At 39.9% G+C, this 17,069-nt stretch overlaps 2 protein-coding genes across 6 annotated transcripts in view; one reads left to right on the top strand and one right to left on the bottom strand.

Moving 5' to 3' along the window:
* ushbp1 (Usher syndrome 1C binding protein 1) overlaps positions 1-6,694 on the bottom strand; it is a 12,704-nt gene extending 6,010 nt beyond the window's left edge. The window contains exons 1-12 of the mRNA XM_014007329.1: positions 6,476-6,694; positions 5,304-5,527; positions 5,097-5,227; positions 4,853-5,016; positions 4,518-4,694; positions 4,155-4,402; positions 2,380-2,520; positions 2,178-2,266; positions 1,958-2,087; positions 1,639-1,873; positions 1,305-1,463; positions 211-305 (exon numbers count right to left, since the gene is read on the bottom strand). Coding sequence (XP_013862783.1) covers positions 211-305; positions 1,305-1,463; positions 1,639-1,873; positions 1,958-2,087; positions 2,178-2,266; positions 2,380-2,520; positions 4,155-4,402; positions 4,518-4,694; positions 4,853-5,016; positions 5,097-5,227; positions 5,304-5,527; positions 6,476-6,481 — 1,799 coding nt within the window. The 5' untranslated portion in view covers positions 6,482-6,694. The remainder of the gene's footprint in view (positions 1-210; positions 306-1,304; positions 1,464-1,638; positions 1,874-1,957; positions 2,088-2,177; positions 2,267-2,379; positions 2,521-4,154; positions 4,403-4,517; positions 4,695-4,852; positions 5,017-5,096; positions 5,228-5,303; positions 5,528-6,475) is intronic.
* An 851-nt stretch (positions 6,695-7,545) lies between these two features.
* babam1 (BRISC and BRCA1 A complex member 1) overlaps positions 7,546-17,069 on the top strand; it is an 11,637-nt gene continuing 2,113 nt past the window's right edge. The window contains exons 1-10 of one of the 5 annotated variants that reach the window (XM_014007335.1): positions 7,963-8,289; positions 8,739-9,374; positions 12,446-12,897; positions 12,992-13,050; positions 13,137-13,257; positions 13,402-13,480; positions 13,575-13,599; positions 13,709-13,838; positions 14,760-14,846; positions 14,969-15,823. In XM_014007335.1, coding sequence (XP_013862789.1) covers positions 9,239-9,374; positions 12,446-12,897; positions 12,992-13,050; positions 13,137-13,257; positions 13,402-13,480; positions 13,575-13,599; positions 13,709-13,838; positions 14,760-14,846; positions 14,969-15,169 — 1,290 coding nt within the window. In that variant the 5' untranslated portion in view covers positions 7,963-8,289; positions 8,739-9,238 and the 3' untranslated portion in view covers positions 15,170-15,823. Of the gene's footprint in view, positions 7,656-7,946; positions 8,290-8,738; positions 9,375-12,445; positions 12,898-12,991; positions 13,051-13,136; positions 13,258-13,401; positions 13,481-13,574; positions 13,600-13,708; positions 13,839-14,759; positions 14,847-14,968; positions 15,824-16,488; positions 16,767-17,069 lie in introns of those variants that run through there. The other 4 variants (XM_014007339.1, XM_014007336.1, XM_014007337.1 and 1 more) reach the window with 4 other exon arrangements.

Below are 17,069 nucleotides of genomic sequence, written 5' to 3'. Positions count from 1 at the left end.
CCATCCATCCATCCATCCATCCATCCATCCATCCATCCATCCATCCATCCATCCATCCATCCATCCATCCACAGCAGAGCTGCAAACAAAGTGAGGACACGGAAGCGGTCCTCACTTTACATCAAAGACCTCACTTTGATACTAACTATGGCACAAATAGTCCTCACTCTGTAGTCAAAACAAGTACACACACACGCTATAAACTCTCACCTCTGTAGAACTGTCTGTAACTCCTTCATAATAGGTCTGGTTAGAGGACTGATTTCTCCGTCGCCACCAAGTTTAACAGCATTCTCACCAAATCTCTGAAACATAACACAATAAATAAATAAAAAAACATTTCAAATAGATGGTTTGATTTTGTTGGTTTATTTTGAACATGTTAAATATATACAGAGAATCATTTTAAGCAAAGAAGAGAGAAACAAATATTTAAAAATAACCTACAAGAAAAAAATAAATAATATTAAAAAGTGCACAAGTATCTCTACACAGTTTTGTATAGCTCATGTGTAAAATGAGTAGGAGGAAGTACAAACTTTAATCCCACCCCTTCACCATTAATTATCATCTTTTAATAATCTTATTCCTTAACAATACAACCTAATAAATAATAAAATAATAAATATGTTTACAATATTCAAATATATTTTAAGTAAAAGGCTATAGTGGTATTTCTACATATCTTTAGAATCCATGACAATAATTTCCTTATACTTTCTTTTAAACAACTTTATATTTGAACATTGCTTTAAGTCCATACTTAAATTATTCCTCATTTTCACTCCACAAACACAAAAACTCTTCCTCCCAGTGCGCACAGTGACAACTTTGAATTGACAAATACCCCTTAAACTGTAACTTCCTTCCTGAAAAATAAATCTACCAAGAAATCAAAATGACTTTTCTTAATTAAAGTTGCAGTTTTTATGCTTTCCACACATCTCAGAATGTTGCACCTTTGCATCTGAACAGGTCAGTTTTAGACTCAAGTTGAAGTTTTACAGTCTTCTAGGTGTTTTTAAAAAGCAGGGATTCAGTGTTTTGTCATTTGACAGAGCCAGAGGTGAGGGGTTTGCTGCATCTTAGTGCAGCCGGGCTGAAGACCTTGAGGAACTAAAATATCCACCTCGGCCTGCTGGGATCCTGCTTTGGTGGATGTGTGATTTCCCGTGTGGGACGGCCAGATTTGAATCGGGTCTGTCACAGTACGCCAGCCCTCTGCTCCCTCTTGGTAGTTTCACCTTGACTTTCTATCTTTTTTTTTTCACGTTAAAGAAAAGAGGCTTTGGTGGATACAGTACCTGTTGTTCGGCCTTCCGGTCTTCCACCTCCTCTCTGAGACTTTCTGGGATAAAAACTCCAGCTGCTTCCTGGGACTTCTGACCCATTAAGCTCCACTCGAGACACCTCAGCTCCTTCTCCTTCAGGCGGATCAGAGCTCGCAGATCTGACATCTCCTCCTGAATGAAGACGGATCGGAAAATATTCTCATAAAGTGCAACAAACTCTCAGGGTGTAAAACTAACTTTTAAATGTTTGTCTTTGTTTTTATTCATCAAATGTAAAGATCTGTCTAGTGTTGGTGCTACTTTTGTTTGTTGGCCGTGGATTCACTTCTAGAGACTCAGCTCCTACCCTGACTGAGACAAGTTCGTAGAAAAGGGAAGCTTTCTCCCTCTTGTTTTCAGGAGGTTTGCTGTTGTCTTTTGGAACATGGGTCCATCTTGTCCCAGCTGGTAGACCAGTCCCCAAGCAGGGTCTGCCCTCTGCTCCCAGATCAGATTTAGGCAGACAAATGGCCGCTCTGTCCTTCTTCAGGCGCTGGATTTGTTGCCGAAGAGCTACTTCCTGATCCGCTGCGTCGGGTGTCCTGTGGGTTTACAGGAAATTAAAAGTCTGGTCCATCTTTTAAAGATTCTTCCATAATTCCTGATCGTGTACTTGGAACGGTTACCCCTGACTTGTGTGACTTTGTGCTGCTTCTGTGACTCCTGTTGCGGAGAAGGAGGTGGACAACTCTTCAGTTCCCATTTTCCTGAGCCGAGCTGACGGACTGTCAGTCTGCTGCCTGCCACCGGCTGGCTCTGAAAGGGAGAAAATGCGTGACACAAACTGTGTCGCGTGTGAGAGTGTCAAGCAAGCTTAGACAGCAGTGAAACTCGGCGTTCAAACACCTGCTGGGTCTGTCTGCGGAGGAACATTTCGCTGCCTTTTGGCCTCGTAGAGTGACAGAAGCTCGCTGTAGGCCTCCTCACACTCCTCACTGTTGGACAAAAAGAGTAAAACACAGATGAGGTTGATTCTAACGGACTAATTATATCTCAAAGAAGTCTGATACATTGACAGAGGTGTGCGGACTCAGGTGTGGTTGATCACCTGTATCTGAGAGCCATCTGCAGAGCCGAGCAGTCCGACTCCAGTCGGTTCAGTTTCAGACTCATCTGCTCTGACTCTCCCTTCCTTCGCTCCAGAGCTGCAGTCAGACGTTCGTTTCTGGCCTTCAGCCTCTCCATGCATCTGAGATAACAGGAGAAAATATATTTTAAAGAGGCATATCTTACTTTTAAATCCTCCTTTTTCAGATTTAAATCGTTAATTTGGGGTCTATATAAGGTGGAACTTGGTCTGAATACCTCCTTATTGTAAGTCCACAAGCCCCTCGTTCACCACTTTTGAGGTGTGCCTCAGATCAACTCGTTTTGAGGCTGTCTCTTTAAATCCAAACCCCGCCTCCCACCAGCTCCCAGATCGGTCCACTCTAACTTGATAGAGGGGTTTACGACTATATAGCGGCGCAGAATTTTCTTATTTACAAATTAATTAAAAGATGCCAACAAGGGAAGACTAGTCCATCCAGCCTTACAGTACATGTTGGAGCCAGAGTCTGACCCAGAACTGGACTGAAGAATTGTAGTTGGTAAGTCCAGATTTTATTTGGCAGTTCTGACACAGATTATGTGACGTCATAGTTCAAAAAACATCATAGAAAAYAGAGAAAGCTGAATGGATTGAAAAATATGATCCAAACAGAATATAAAGTTATTTACACAGCACCTGGAGAGACTAAGCTCAGATTTTCTGCACTCCTGGAGACTCCAAGAACACAACTAAATGTAATTACAGGCTAAAAAGTGGATTTTGCATGATATTTCCACTTTAATTAAAAGATACAACTTCTCTGCCAGGAAGGCTTTGTCCAGGCTTTTGGTCAGAGTTTGGCTTTAACCATATCTTGTTCCACACTCCTCTGACCAAAGCGACCTCAATGGTTGAGCTGCCATTTTGTTTTGGTAGGACGGTTTTGGAGGTAGGTAGGGATGTGGACCATTTGGGAACGTTGGTTTGAGAGAGGAGTAAAAGAAGCCATTTTTGTGAAAAAAGACCGTCCATCATTAAACAGAGGTGGAGGCCTCCGTTTTCATCTGTCCTCCTCCTACAGTGCTGCTATTGCCAGTATCACTCCACCCCCTGGTAACAATAAGTGTTAATTAGGTGTCAACGATAGCCATGTGATGTGAGTATCAGGCAGGGCTTAAAAGCCTGAATTTTGCCTGAAACTCTCAGACTGAAGAAGTCTCTTGGAGAAGAGACGAAACGTTTCATTAGAGAAGAACCCGTCCAGAAGACCTATACAATTTTTTTTTCTTTTTGATTTGGGAATTAATTAAAAACTGTGACTTTGGTTATTCTCTGTTCTCATCTTCTTCAGATACTGATTGTCATCTGTCCTCCTCCTGCAGCTTCAGGCTGCTGTTTTCTTTCTGCTGACAAATCTGTCAGAACTCATCACTTTTGTTGCTGACGCTCAAGACCCTGTTGCTTCTCCACCACCAACACCTCCAACACTGCGGTGTCTCTTCAGCCAGAGGCAGTTCTTCTCTGTAGCGTTTCAGTTATTAAGCTGATTCTGCTGCTGCCATTGATCTCAGCTGTGGGGATTTTCAGGATCGCCCCTTTTTGTCTCAACTCATGTTATAGTTAAAGGCCTAACATTCGTTTCAGCAATGTGTATCACCTGCCGTCGTTCATGCCAGAGTTTTAGACGAAGATCATCTTATGTTGTAGCCGTTTTGGTCAAATCTTGATAAAAACTTTCAGAATTTATGTCAACGCGTCTTTGCGATGTAAATTTCTGGTCTTCTTGGACTCACCTGTTCAGTCTCTCTGTTTCAGACTCCAGGCTGATGGGACTGGGGCAAGGGCTGGATGAGGTCACGGAGCCCAGTGGAGACCCGTCCCCACCTAAAGACAGAGGTTTTACAGCTCGGGACGTCCTCCTGTAGGGCAAAGGTGAACCTGGATAGGAAGGAGAAGCCCAGTCCGGACTGCGAGCTCCAGAAGGAGGCCGGTAGGAAGGAGAGAAACTGCAAGACCTCCAGACCTTCTGGAGGCCCATCAGCTGAAAGCATAAAGGAAACTGTTTCATTTGAAACTAAAAACAGTGTTTGTTTTTTTTTTTTTTTACAAAAGCTCAAGTCTCCGGATTTGTCAAATAAAAATAAAACTTTTTCCACCTTGATCTTCTCTTCTTCCGATGGGGAGACTGAGCTTGGAGATCTCTGCCCTTCCTGCAGGTTGTTTCTGGAAGCAGCTTCGGATTTTTCTGCATCCAGCAAGTCCTCCAAGTCCGGGTCCTTTGGCGTGCCTAATGGACACGAGATCCCAAACTCGTTCTCCATCTCCTCCAGTATCTGTAACCAGTGAACAAATAGTAAAAGGGGTCAGCGAAGTCATTCAGGACACTGTATTTTCACAACAATGTCATTTCTCTCAGTTCAGTTTGTAGCTCTATAATGAAATATTTTGACATCATCTGTTAGATTTAAGTGATTTCCCTTCAGTTTACCACCTTAGTGGCTTTAGTCCAGTTTTCCTGAGCAGCTCTCAGGTGCTCTTTGTGTTTGTTCTGGTCCGAGGCCGTGATTGGAGCGGCCCACGTCCTCCTGAAGCTGATGGAGTCCTCCACTGATGACAGAACCTCCTCCAGTTTGCTCCAGGTGACGCCACCGCCTCCTAGAGGGTGGAAAGCAGAGGTGCGTTTAAATACATACTCAGTCCAGATGAAGACGCTTAAACCTCAGATGTGGTTCCACCTGGGTTGGCCAGTGGATGTTTAGAGGTGATGATGGTTTTCCTGTCCGGGCTGCTTCTGACCAGCCGGTGAGACAGGAGGTCTGGAACCAGAGGCCTGGATGGACTCGGTGCTCTCAGATCGCTCGGTTCGCTGGAAAAAGAAAGAGAAAACACAACACAGCTGAGTGCTGCAGCAAATCCACTCATTCGTAGTAAACTGGACTCACCTCGGAGCTTTCAGCGAGCCCATTTTCTTGTTGAGTTCAGAGATGATGTTGAGCAGGATGCCCACTTCAGCCTCGCACTGAGCCACCTCCGCTGGCGTGGGCTCCAAGCTGATCAGAGGGTCGGAGCCCTCGGGGTCAAAGGTTTTGTAGGGACTGGGGTTCAGCACCTCCTTTTTAAACACCGAGCTGGTGTCGAGGCTGTTACACCTGCTCCGTCTGGAGTCCTGCAGAGTCGCGGAGGTGGATCGTTAAGAAATAATCAGTGATTTTAGCAACATCCATCCATCCATCCATTTTCTGTACTCTCCCATTAATTCTATCAGGTCTGTCTGAGATTTGATTTACTCCACTTGTGTTCACGACACAAGAATCAGCCTTCAGTTTTTCTTTTTCTTTCAAGGAAATAAACTTTTCTAGTGATTTGGATCATTTGCTCTCCAGGCTCTTAAATTCAAAAGATTTTCATCTTTTGAACCAGTTTTATGTCTACACACAATTTAGCAAAATGGATCTTTAATCACTTTAATATTTTTAATTTCAGTGCAACACAAGTCATTTAATAATCCAAATTAAAATGTCTGCCATGAACCAGACATCAATCTGGTTAACAGCTATTGTTTTAAGCGACGGAAAAGGAGGAAACCCAAAACATCCTGAGATCCAACTTCCTGCCAGGCAAATATTTGTGGATCGTACCATCWATTGTTTTCCACAAAGTATTTTGGATAAATGCCTAAAAAAAAATTTAAGTTAAAACTTGTTTTTTTTATTTTGTTTTGATATACCATTTCAACCCATACACATTTTAATGGTTAAATTGTGCAGAGCAGAGCTGGCGACATGTTTTAAATTCCTTGTTTCTGACTTTGGAGAATTCCATCGCAGCAAGTCGTGATTGTTTGTTCAGGCTCATGGTCACATGTTCAATTTCTGAAAACTTAGGGCCTCACATTGACAAAATGTAACCTTGTGGAAATAACTAAATATTTTGTCTTTTCAACAAATGAAAACCCTGATTTACTCTGGTTAGACTGTGTTAAAAGTTTAATAGAAAGAACCTGTAGACATCAATGTGGGTCTATTTTTTAACAATAAAAGTTTCACTTAACCTCAAATCATTTTTAAAGCAACCTATTTTCAAAGTCACTCAGTAAAACGCCATTGTAACTTACCTCCATGCTTCTTCTTTCTGTTGGTAGCAGAGACTCGATCTGGGTCTCGAAACTTTGGGATTTGTTTCCTCCGTCCTGCTATTTTGTGTAGATATGTTTTCCAGTCATCAGTCAGTGAGCGGCTGCAGAAAGCTGCGCTCTGAGACTGCCTGACACTGTTTGTGTGATGAATGAAGTAAGTGGAAAACACTCAGAAACACACCTCCACCCATTCCTCTTTACTTTGTGTCCTTTCCTGTTTTGTCCACAGTTACTCTGAATTCACACCACGACCACCAGCATCAACTCTGAATATAAAGAAATTCAACAAACTCATTTTCTCTGATTGAATCTCTGCTTTTAAAGGCTGTGACTGTGGGAATTTTAGTCATTTTAACCAAGCTTGATCAAGGAGATCAGATTTGGCCAAACAAAGCAAACATTAGATTAATTGATGTTTTAATAAAGTAAAGCAAATATTCTCTTTAGTAAAAGAATAAAATGTACCTAAATTTGTTTAAACATTTTTTTACACTTTCATATACGTTTTGCATATACAGTCACTTTCTTGTATACAGAGACGAAAACATGTCAAATACATTAGCTGAATTATAGATTTTGGCATTTGTTTCCTATTTGTTTTGATATTCAATCATATGTAAACTGTGTTTAAAGTTTAAGGTTACGTGGAAAATGGTGCCTTTTTCGACGTTCAGATTAAAATAAAATAATAATATAGTTGTTAAACTAACCACTGGGTAGGAAAATATTTTTTTCTCATAATGATCACAATATTTTTAATATACTGCAGCAAAATAACCAAAAAGGAAGTTTATAACCCAAAGTATAGGAACAGAAAATAAAAACTTTATAACCCAGAATGCAAAGCGGCCCGGTGATATACCATTTCCGGTAAGGAATAACCACTGGGTAGGAAAATAATTTTTTCACATACTGATCACGATATTTTTAATATACTGCAGCAAAATAACCAAAAAGGAAGTTTATAACCCAAAGTATAAGAACAGAAAATAAAAACTTCATAACCCAGAATGCAAAGCGGCCCGGTGATATACCATTTCCGGTAAGGAAGTTGCCYTGCCTGTTCAAAACAAATGTTAGCTTGTCGTTAAAATATCTCGCAGCCTTCAATGAGACTTTATGCTGTGCGTATCCCAGAGGTGTTGTAATTAATAATCATGTAAGTATTATTTTTTATGCCAAAAGTAACACGTTTATATTTCACGTTTTAACTGAATTTGCGTACTTTGTTTCCTGAAAGCTGGCTAACGCTAACAGCTAATGCTAACTGTTTGTTAGCCCCTCAAGACAAGTGTCAGGGTTTTTACTTCCCCCAAGAAAGACGGCTGCATATTTTTTTATGATTTAAACTTGAGTTCACACTGTTACAAATTGAACTTTTATTAATATTATAACATTTTTTGTGTTTATTATCGATAAGAGAATGGGAACGTACGTCACGACGCATTTCATTTGCATGCTGGGTAGCGGCCGCCATGTTAGGACAACTGTTTACAAAACACAAAACCCGATGGACCGAGACAAACTGAAGAGCGATATTCTTTACCGCGACAAACTGAACAAAGATGCTAAACAGCGTTATTGCGAAAAAATCGGAGCTATTGGTCGATCTCGAGGCGGTACCACAGCTAACATTTCCTGACATTAGTTACGTTTGTGGAGTGAGTGCCTACACATGTGAGCAGTTCTGAAATTCTAAATCTCTGGAAGCACATCACCTGTTCACARACGGATGGGTGCAGGACCTGCAGATCTTTAGAGTCAACGACCACAAAACTGTTGTTCTCACGAAGGTAGGTGAAGCATAGAAACTGCAAAATGTCATTTCACTCTCGCAGGCAAAAACACAACAGTTATGTGTTCTTTCTGGCAGTTAGTTTCAAATATTAATATTATTATCTTCTTTTTGATTGTATGTTCTTGATGTTTCTCACTTAGACCACAATTTGAAGACATTTTCACTCACTGAATGTAAAGCTTGGACTAAACTACAGTGTTACTTCTAAAGACGAAAAGTCGTAGTGTTATTGTTATTAAAATTACTATGTTCATGATTATACAATATATTGATACTATTATTATACTATTAGTACTATAATAATTTATGATAGTACTATTATAAACTATAGATATAATATATACATATATTTCTATCATACAGTTTTTATATACAAACAAATTATTTTACGGATACTTTGTGTTTGCACTGGAGAAATAATTTTCCACTATTTCCTTGTCCTAGGTTTTGCACTCACACCATATAAATAAGCCACCACTCCGGCCATGGGTGATACTCAGTTCCACGGGGCAAGTGGACTGTGCACACTGCACACGCGTGGCTGGGATTGCTGAGTTGTGCACACATGTTGGGGCTCTCGTGTTCAAAATAGAGGCTGCTGTGCAGATACGGGGGACCAAAACAGTCACCAATGCCCCTGCATATTGGATGATGCCTGCAATAGTGAACAAGGTTCAGTCAGAGGTGGCTCACAAGATTGACTTCACCACTGATGCAGCAAAGAAGAAAGCCTTGGACCAGTGCATAAGAGGAGAAAAGAAAATCCTGGGCATACGTACACGAGTTGATGACAAAACCATGTGTGTGCATAAACCCACACTTTCAGACTTGTCTCCCCTACTGCAGGTTTTGCACAAACACAGCAAGGCCGTATGTCTGTCTGGAATGGAGGGCTACTGCCACCATTATACAGACCCTATGAAGCCCCCACAAACTGATGTGGCATGGTGCGTTGTAAACAATGTCTCTGGCCAGTGCACCAAAGGACTGAGGTGTGTAAACATTACACCGAGAGTACTTTGAAATGTGGTGGACAAAGTCTTTCTGTCAAGGCTGAAGAGGTGTGGAGCATCCTAAAAGGTGACAGTTTTCGTCCTGTTTGTGGTAGACAGGGAAGGGTCTGAGTCAGCACACCCATCACAACAGCCAAACAAGGCAGCCCAGTGTAGTACTTCACCATGACATCATCCTGTAAGAACTCTTCATTTCTTTTCGGGACAGCTCTTGCTTCAGGACTCTATTTTCCCCCATCACGCGGTTTATTTCAGCACCTCTGAGGACACAGAATACACATTCCTGTTGTTCTTCATTGTTGTCGTTTGCTGCAACTTCAACATTCTCGGAAATGTGTAGAAATTCCAGCACCTCGGACCCCTGGTCTGCTTCCTCGACTGCAGAACTCTGAGCAGCAACACGTTGCTTTCTCATCCATCTCTGATGTCTGGCTTGGTAGATCTGGCGGAGGGGCAGTTACGGTCTTCTCCACTGTGGCTGCTTTTTGTCTTCTTGTCCGACGGTCAAATCGATCWGTGTCTGTCGCTTTGACTTCTGTGTGCCCGAGATGTAAAGAAGGCGCCCGGTCAGGATGACAGTCAAAGAACTCGTAGGCCGGCTTGCCTGAAAATGAGAAAACATTCCTGAATTTATGTGTTTTTACAAATTTAGCAAGTTAGGTGAACATCCATTACTTACTGTGGTCAGCTACTAAGTTACTTAATGTTGTAAGTTTGCTAACTTTCAACATATGAACAATCGTGCAGTTTATATGTTCCATATGATTTAATTAAACCTTACCTGTGTGGAAATGCCGTGAACACACCAACATATGTCTGGGAATACTCTTGAAGGTGATGTTGGGTCCTGTTTTCCTTCACGTTGTTTCCAAGTGGGAAAGCTGAAAAAACGCACCCCGTTGGCAAAACGTTTTCCTCTCCGGTCGTGAGAACGGCTGTGGCAGCTAACAACACAGCAAGTATTCACCATTTGTATTACTTTACAGTGAATTCCAACAATAAAACAAACCGTACTGTCAACCCGTCTCTGATGCCTGGGAAATGGTAATTTCTAGAGGTGTGCGGATCGATACTAAATATAGATCATTTCGATACCAGCGCTGGTATTGATATTGAAGGAAAAGATCGATACTCAAGCTTTGTTCTTTCCCGCACGTGGATTTTTTGAAGTCTCTGTCTGTACTGCTGCACTAACAGTTCTCACCGAGCCCTCTACCTCAGGAGATATTGTTTTAAGTTGTGTTGAGTGATATTTTTTAGTCTGTTTATTTACATAAAACAGAATTGTATTGAAAGGAAGAAAGTTCCTTATTTTTTTGTTTTTCCTTAGAACAATTTTATTTAATAAAAGAAACAAAGAAATAACTAGGAAAGATGTCTAGTGGTAAGGGAATAATTTTTATTTTATTTTTATATAAAATATTTATTTTCCTAATGTTAAAGAAAACTGTTTTGTTACTGCTCTGTTGTTGGCAAGCAAAAATATTGATTGTTATAATAAAGTATTTTGTTGTCACGTACAATGTTTGACGAAATTCTATCCTAGATCTTTTGGATCTTTTCAAATTATTAAGTTTAAAAAGTATCGGTATCGATATTGGCGATACTGGCCCTGTATTTACTTGGTATCGGATCAATACCAAAATTCCCAGTATCGCCCACCTCTAATTTCCCTGTTCCCATTGGTAGAAACTGGAACGCCCCCTTCTGCCTCCAGTTTCGATTTCAAGATGGTGGCAACTCGCAGCTTTAGAAAGTTAACTCCGTAACTTTTATTATTAATTATCTGTCTTATTTTTTTGTGCGTTTAATCACTCGCACAAGTAGTGTGTTTTCTGTGCAATACTGTACGTGTTAAAATCAATGTTTATTTGCATGATGTATAGAGTACAGCTCTCGTTTTGTCATTGTTTACATTATAGCAGTGCGTTGTAGTTATGGTTAGCGGCAACAATCCCCTGTCGGCTAACTGGAATGCAGTTTCATGTGCAGTTTGTTGGGAAAAGACCACTACCATTTACCAGTTCCCAGAATATGATGGACCTAGCTGCAGCTTGCAGCTTTTTTTTGATAATTTTTTTCCCTCCAAAAAATCTTTATTTACAAGTTTTCATTACACAACAAAAAGGTACCTACCTACTCATTGCATTTAACAATTACATTCAAAAAGGCGTTTTATGACACGAGTAAACATAAAATAACAGTAGAAAAAAAGAACAAAATAAAAAACATACTAATAACAAGGGCCAGCATCAAGTATTGTGTTACCATTTGAACATGAAAAAGAGTTTATTTAAGGAAATTAAAACTTTCCAAAAAGGAAATACCATTTAAAGAAACGGTGTTTGTGTAAATAACGTTTAGCTAAAACAGTTGAAACATTGATACCATATTCTTTACTTCCGCAAACATTAAATATTCCAAATAAGATTTCCTTTGAGGTGAACGCTTGTTGAATATTTTTGGATTGGATCCAGATCTGAAAGTTAAACCAAAATTCTTGAATTATGGTGCCGTCATAAAAAAGATGTTCCAAGTTTTCACTCTCCGTCTCACAGAAGCTACATTTTCCAGTATCCGTTTTAAAATTTATTCTTAGAAATTCATTAGTGGGGTATCTTTATTTATGGTTTTAAACAGAATTTCTTTTGCTTCAGGTGGGATTGGAAATGACAAATATTTTATTCTAATCATTTTAATTTCTTCTTTATGAAATTCATTAAGGATATAAGCTACCTAGACCCTTCTCAAACGGAACGCAGCATAACTTCCGTGTCTTACACTCCCAGAATGCATTGCGCGATCCCTGTCCGCTGACGTCACGTTCCCATGAAGTTTCTGAAGATTTAAYGAACTTTCACAAATAAAATATTACAAAGGCTGACATTCTTCTACTTCAAACTGTTTTATCATGGGCGGTAGTCAAATAAATATGAATTTAAATTGAATACGTGTTATATTGTTCAGTCCAGATTTCAGTAATTCAAATGTTGTGTTATTGTTTGTTTTTTATGTAACTGGGGCCTGATCTGAGGTGGAAAATCATCGTGWTTGGCTATAAGCAAAAAAAAAAAAGATAAATATTTCTTAAGTATAAACTGTGTTTTAACTCTTGACTTATAATCTTTGTTTAATCAGCATCTCTTGTATCGATGGAGACACCAGAGCCAGGGCCAGCTGATGGAGAGGAGCGTCCAGTAGAGCTGCGACCTCGGACCCGCTCCAACCCCGAAGGTGCCGAGGACCGTCGAGGCAGCACAGGCAGCCTCGGAGGCAACAATAACCCAAACATTTCTCAGCCTGCCGTGGGCAGTCGTGTGGAGGGGGAGGGCGAGGCTTCAACCAGCGACAGCCCTCCGAGCTCCATCACCACCACGGTGTCGGTGACAGCGGCTCAGACTGTAGCTCCTGCTGTGGTTCCTGCTGCTGCTGCTGGTGCAGGAGCCGCAGCCAACACCACCGTACAGCTATCCTCCGCCGCTGCGTCGGCTAAAGAAAGACCAAAGCCCGCACAGCCCACGCTCACATCTGTTCCCACACCAGCAGAGTACCAGATCAGAGTTCCCCGTGTCAACTGCCCAGAAAAAGTGGTGCGGCCACCTTTTATATATAAAAAAAATAAACATTTCTAATAATTAACTATTGTGTTACTTAAAATACTTTGACCCACTTCTTTTTTGACAGATTATCTGCTTGGATCTGTCTGAAGAAATGTCCTTACCGAAGTTGGAGTCTTTTAACGGGTATGTAACCACATTATATTTCTTCCTTTTTCATAAAAATTGATTTTATTTGTAATTTTTTAAAATTTATCTGTCTTTAAATTTAGATCTAAAACAAATGCTCTTAACATATCCCAGAAGATGATTGAAATGTTTGTGAGAACAAAGCACAAGATTGACAAACGGCACGAGTTTGCTTTGGTGATCATCAACGATGATGCCTTGTGGGTCAGTACAAAAACATTTTATTTACCGATAAATTATATATTTGCCTTGTTTAGTCTAGGTTTGTAATATTAAAAATCAAAACAATTCCATGAATAAGTATGTTTGAAACCGTTTTATATTTAAACCTGATGCAAATTATTTCAGCTGTCAGGTTTCACATCTGATCCCAGGGAGCTGTGTAGCTGTCTGTATGACCTGGAAACTAATGTGTGCGAGTCGTTCAGTATCCTTTAAAAACAATTCAACTATCAGGCCTTTGTTTATTATCACTATTTAATCTCTTATGTGTTTCATTTCAACCTTAACCCTAACCCTAGACCTGGAAGATCTCCTTAATGTTATGTAAGTGTCTTTTGTTCATGAAACAAGTACCTGTTTCTCATTGTTGTCCTAAATAAAATACAATCAAGTAACATAGAGGTGAAATGTTTGTCTGTTTCTGCCTCTGTAGTCGTCAGAAGATCGAGCTGCCGTTGATGGAGAACGTTCAGACCATCCCTCCTCCGTTTGTGGTGCGCACTGTGCTCATCTACAGCCGCCATGCTGGACCTCTGCAGTTCAGCCCCTCTGAGGCTGTTAGTGTGAGTAAACGCTCAGCAGAACTGTAAAGTAACTAAGTACAAATACTTTGTTACTGTACTTAAGTAGAAGTTTTGGGTATCTGTTCTTTACATGAGTAATTATTTTTCAGCGTACTTTTTACTTCTATATTTTTGCACATTTATCTGTACTTTCTACTCCTTACATTTTTTTAAAAAGGCAAGAAGTAGAAAGTTGTTTCTTTATTTCATTTTTACTGGTTTTCATTCCAGCTTATTGTAAAAAAATAAAAACTATCCATATAAATTGTGCCTTCTTAGTAAAATTGAATTTATTTGTGGTTGAATGAGAAGTATAAATATACTGTATAAAATTCTGATACTGTATTAGTTTGTACACAAACAAATCATGTCACACTCCAGCAGGACTTAATCATTAAAATAAAAGGACTGTACTTAAGAAGTATTTGTATTTCATGAATTATATTATTGCATTTGACCCTCAGAAAGATTTACATTTTGGAGAAAAAGTTTGGGAACCCTTTATATACTTATATAAACTGAAACAGTTAGACTAGTGCATCCTAAATTTAACATAAATTAATTATTTTAATATGATATAATAATTTCTGCATTTTTWTTGGGAGGTCACCTCCTAATAAATGTCATTACAGAAAATCTAACTGCTCATTTTAAATGAATACTTTTACTTTAAAAAATATCAGATACTTTAAGACTTTTACTCAAGTGATGTTCCTAAAGGAGACTTGAACTTTTACCAAAGTAATTCTTTGGAAAGATGCTTGTACTTTTACTCAAGTATTACTTTATGGTACTTTATACAACACTGCCGCTCAGATACCAGTTAGTTTATACACACGCGCTTTTTATTAAACTCTAAATTTCCCCTTTAAAGTCTCTTTGCTCTCAGGAATGGTGTTTTTTATTTGTGTTTTACTACAGAAAATGCTGCAATCTCCTTATTTTTTCTTCGATGTGATTTATTTACACAACGGGTTGGAGGAGCAAGGAGATGAAACCAGCTGGAGGGTGAGTAGAGAAGATTTTTGATTGATTGAGGAGTGTCAGATGTAAAAACAGATGCACATCATTCCCTGTCGTTATGACCGTTTCTCTCGTTTAATGAACATTTACTCTTTTTTTTTCCTCAGGACAACTACTCTTCTTTCTGTAACTTGGACTCGAAGGGAATGTGTTACCGCTTCGAGGTCTCCCTGAGCGGACCCGCCATCGAGCTGCACAACTGCATGGCCAAACTGTTAGCTCATCCTTTACAGAGGCCTTTCCAGAGTCACGCCTCGTACAGCCTGCTGGAGGGGGACGACCCCGAGGACACAGTGGCAATGGTTTAAATGGTTTAAAAGGACACACGGACAAAGCCTTGTATTCTCTGCGACGTCCACACGCGCTGCGGTTTTACTGACAAAATACACATTTTTACTTTTCTGTTACTGATTTGAGAACTCTTTTGCTAAAAACAATCCTGGTTATCTTCAGCGATTTGATTGGGAATGTAAAAAAAAAAAAAATCCAGTTTTCTGCAAAATAACGATCTCTGCTGATACTGATGGAAAATTATAAACCAATCTGATGTTTGTTAGTTTCAACATAGGAAATCAAACAAATTATATCTTAATTGCTTCATTTTTCCTACAGACTTTTTGACAACTTTATTGTAATGTACTGTATCTCCAAGATAACTATGATTTTTATCTTTTATTTTCCAGTTCATCCTCCTGTTTTTGCCTGTTTTAATTCGTTTTCTGTTAATTTAGAGGTTGTTGTTTTTTAGTTCCAGGGTTTTGTTGATTGTTGTTTCATTGCACCTGGAACACATTGTACAGACAAAATGTTTAAAAATGTGTTTTGGGTATTAAAAGAACACGTTTATTCATATTTTTCATGTTCCTATTATTTGTGGATGTGTTGAATTATGTTGCACTTTGAAGGTTTGTCAGAAGATGGCAGCAAATCCTCAATAAATACAACTGAACCCAAAAGACAAACAGTAATCTCAGCAGTTCTATGTTTTCAATAAGTTTTCCTCATTATCCCATATTTTTTTTATAGCTCTAAACCAGTGGTTCGCAAACTTTTCAGCTTTTGACCCACAAAATAAAAGCAGCAGAGACCTGTGCCCCCAGCTGTTCTCTGTTGATAAACATCGTTTTCACGTCAAATAAACAAGCGCATAGTAACGTTATTTATTACATTATAATGTCCATTCTAAGTATGCTAATCTTATAATTTTGTAACAACAAAGGCAAAAAAAATTGTCATTTTTTTAGTGTAATTCTGAAAATATTTTCAGGACCCCACCTTGATGTTTCAGGACCCCACTGTGGGTCCCGACCCCAACTTTGGGAACCACTGCTCTAAACTGTAATTTGCTGATCTTTTTCTGCCGTTACTCCTGTTTCTACTCAAATCTCCATAACCCTGTTGCGTGATGGGAAAATGAGGCAGCTGTCGCATCAAATATAATAAATTGAGTGTCTCATCCAGTGAAAATCCCTGTCTTCCTGTCTGGTTGGTTATCTGAAAACATGTCCGTCTTCAACCCGTTTCTTTTCCTGCTTTTGTTCAGAAGGGTGTCCAGCATCTCTTCAGTCTCTGTCACCATCATTTCTCCATCAATGAGCTGCTTTTTTCTCTCTTCCATTGAAAAAAGGTGGTCAGGGACACAATGGTGAAGAGGAAAGCCTCAGGATCAGAGACCCTTCACACTTTAACACCCGCCTCAGCAGACCTGACTGGGTCTCACGTCATCAACGCCAACAGTGGAGGTGGGGGATCCAGAGCATCTGGAGGGAGTTTGTACCCCCTCCCCCACCCCCTTCTCATTTCTGAAGAATGACAGGTACCTATTGTTTTTGTTCTCTCAGTCCTCTATGACTCCTTTACGTGCTGGCTTAGGACAGGATGTGTTGGAATAAATTTTTTTCTGCATTTGTTTGGTATTTTCTGCTTTACTCCTTAACATGTTTTACACTGTTCATCCTGCACCGGGTTCTCCCAGTTCTCCCCTATGGTCTGATCTGGGGGGTGGGTGGGCGGATCTTCCCGTGAAGGTGCCCCTTGGGGCTCTGCGCTCGGGATCCCTCTCGGGCCCTTGGGCTCTGGTCTTCCCTATGTCTGCCTCGTGTCTTGTGGGTTGGGTCTCTCTCTGGTCCTCCACAGTAGGGCTGCCACAAACGATTATTTTAATAATCGATTAATCACCGATTATTTATTCGATTAGTCGACTAATCG

The sequence above is a fragment of the Austrofundulus limnaeus genome, unplaced genomic scaffold, assembly GCF_001266775.1.
Source record: "Austrofundulus limnaeus strain Quisiro unplaced genomic scaffold, Austrofundulus_limnaeus-1.0 Scaffold41, whole genome shotgun sequence".
NCBI lineage: Eukaryota > Metazoa > Chordata > Actinopteri > Cyprinodontiformes > Rivulidae > Austrofundulus > Austrofundulus limnaeus.
The sequence above is the reverse complement of the archived record's forward strand: the minus strand, read 5'-3'. Positions and strand labels throughout refer to the sequence as shown.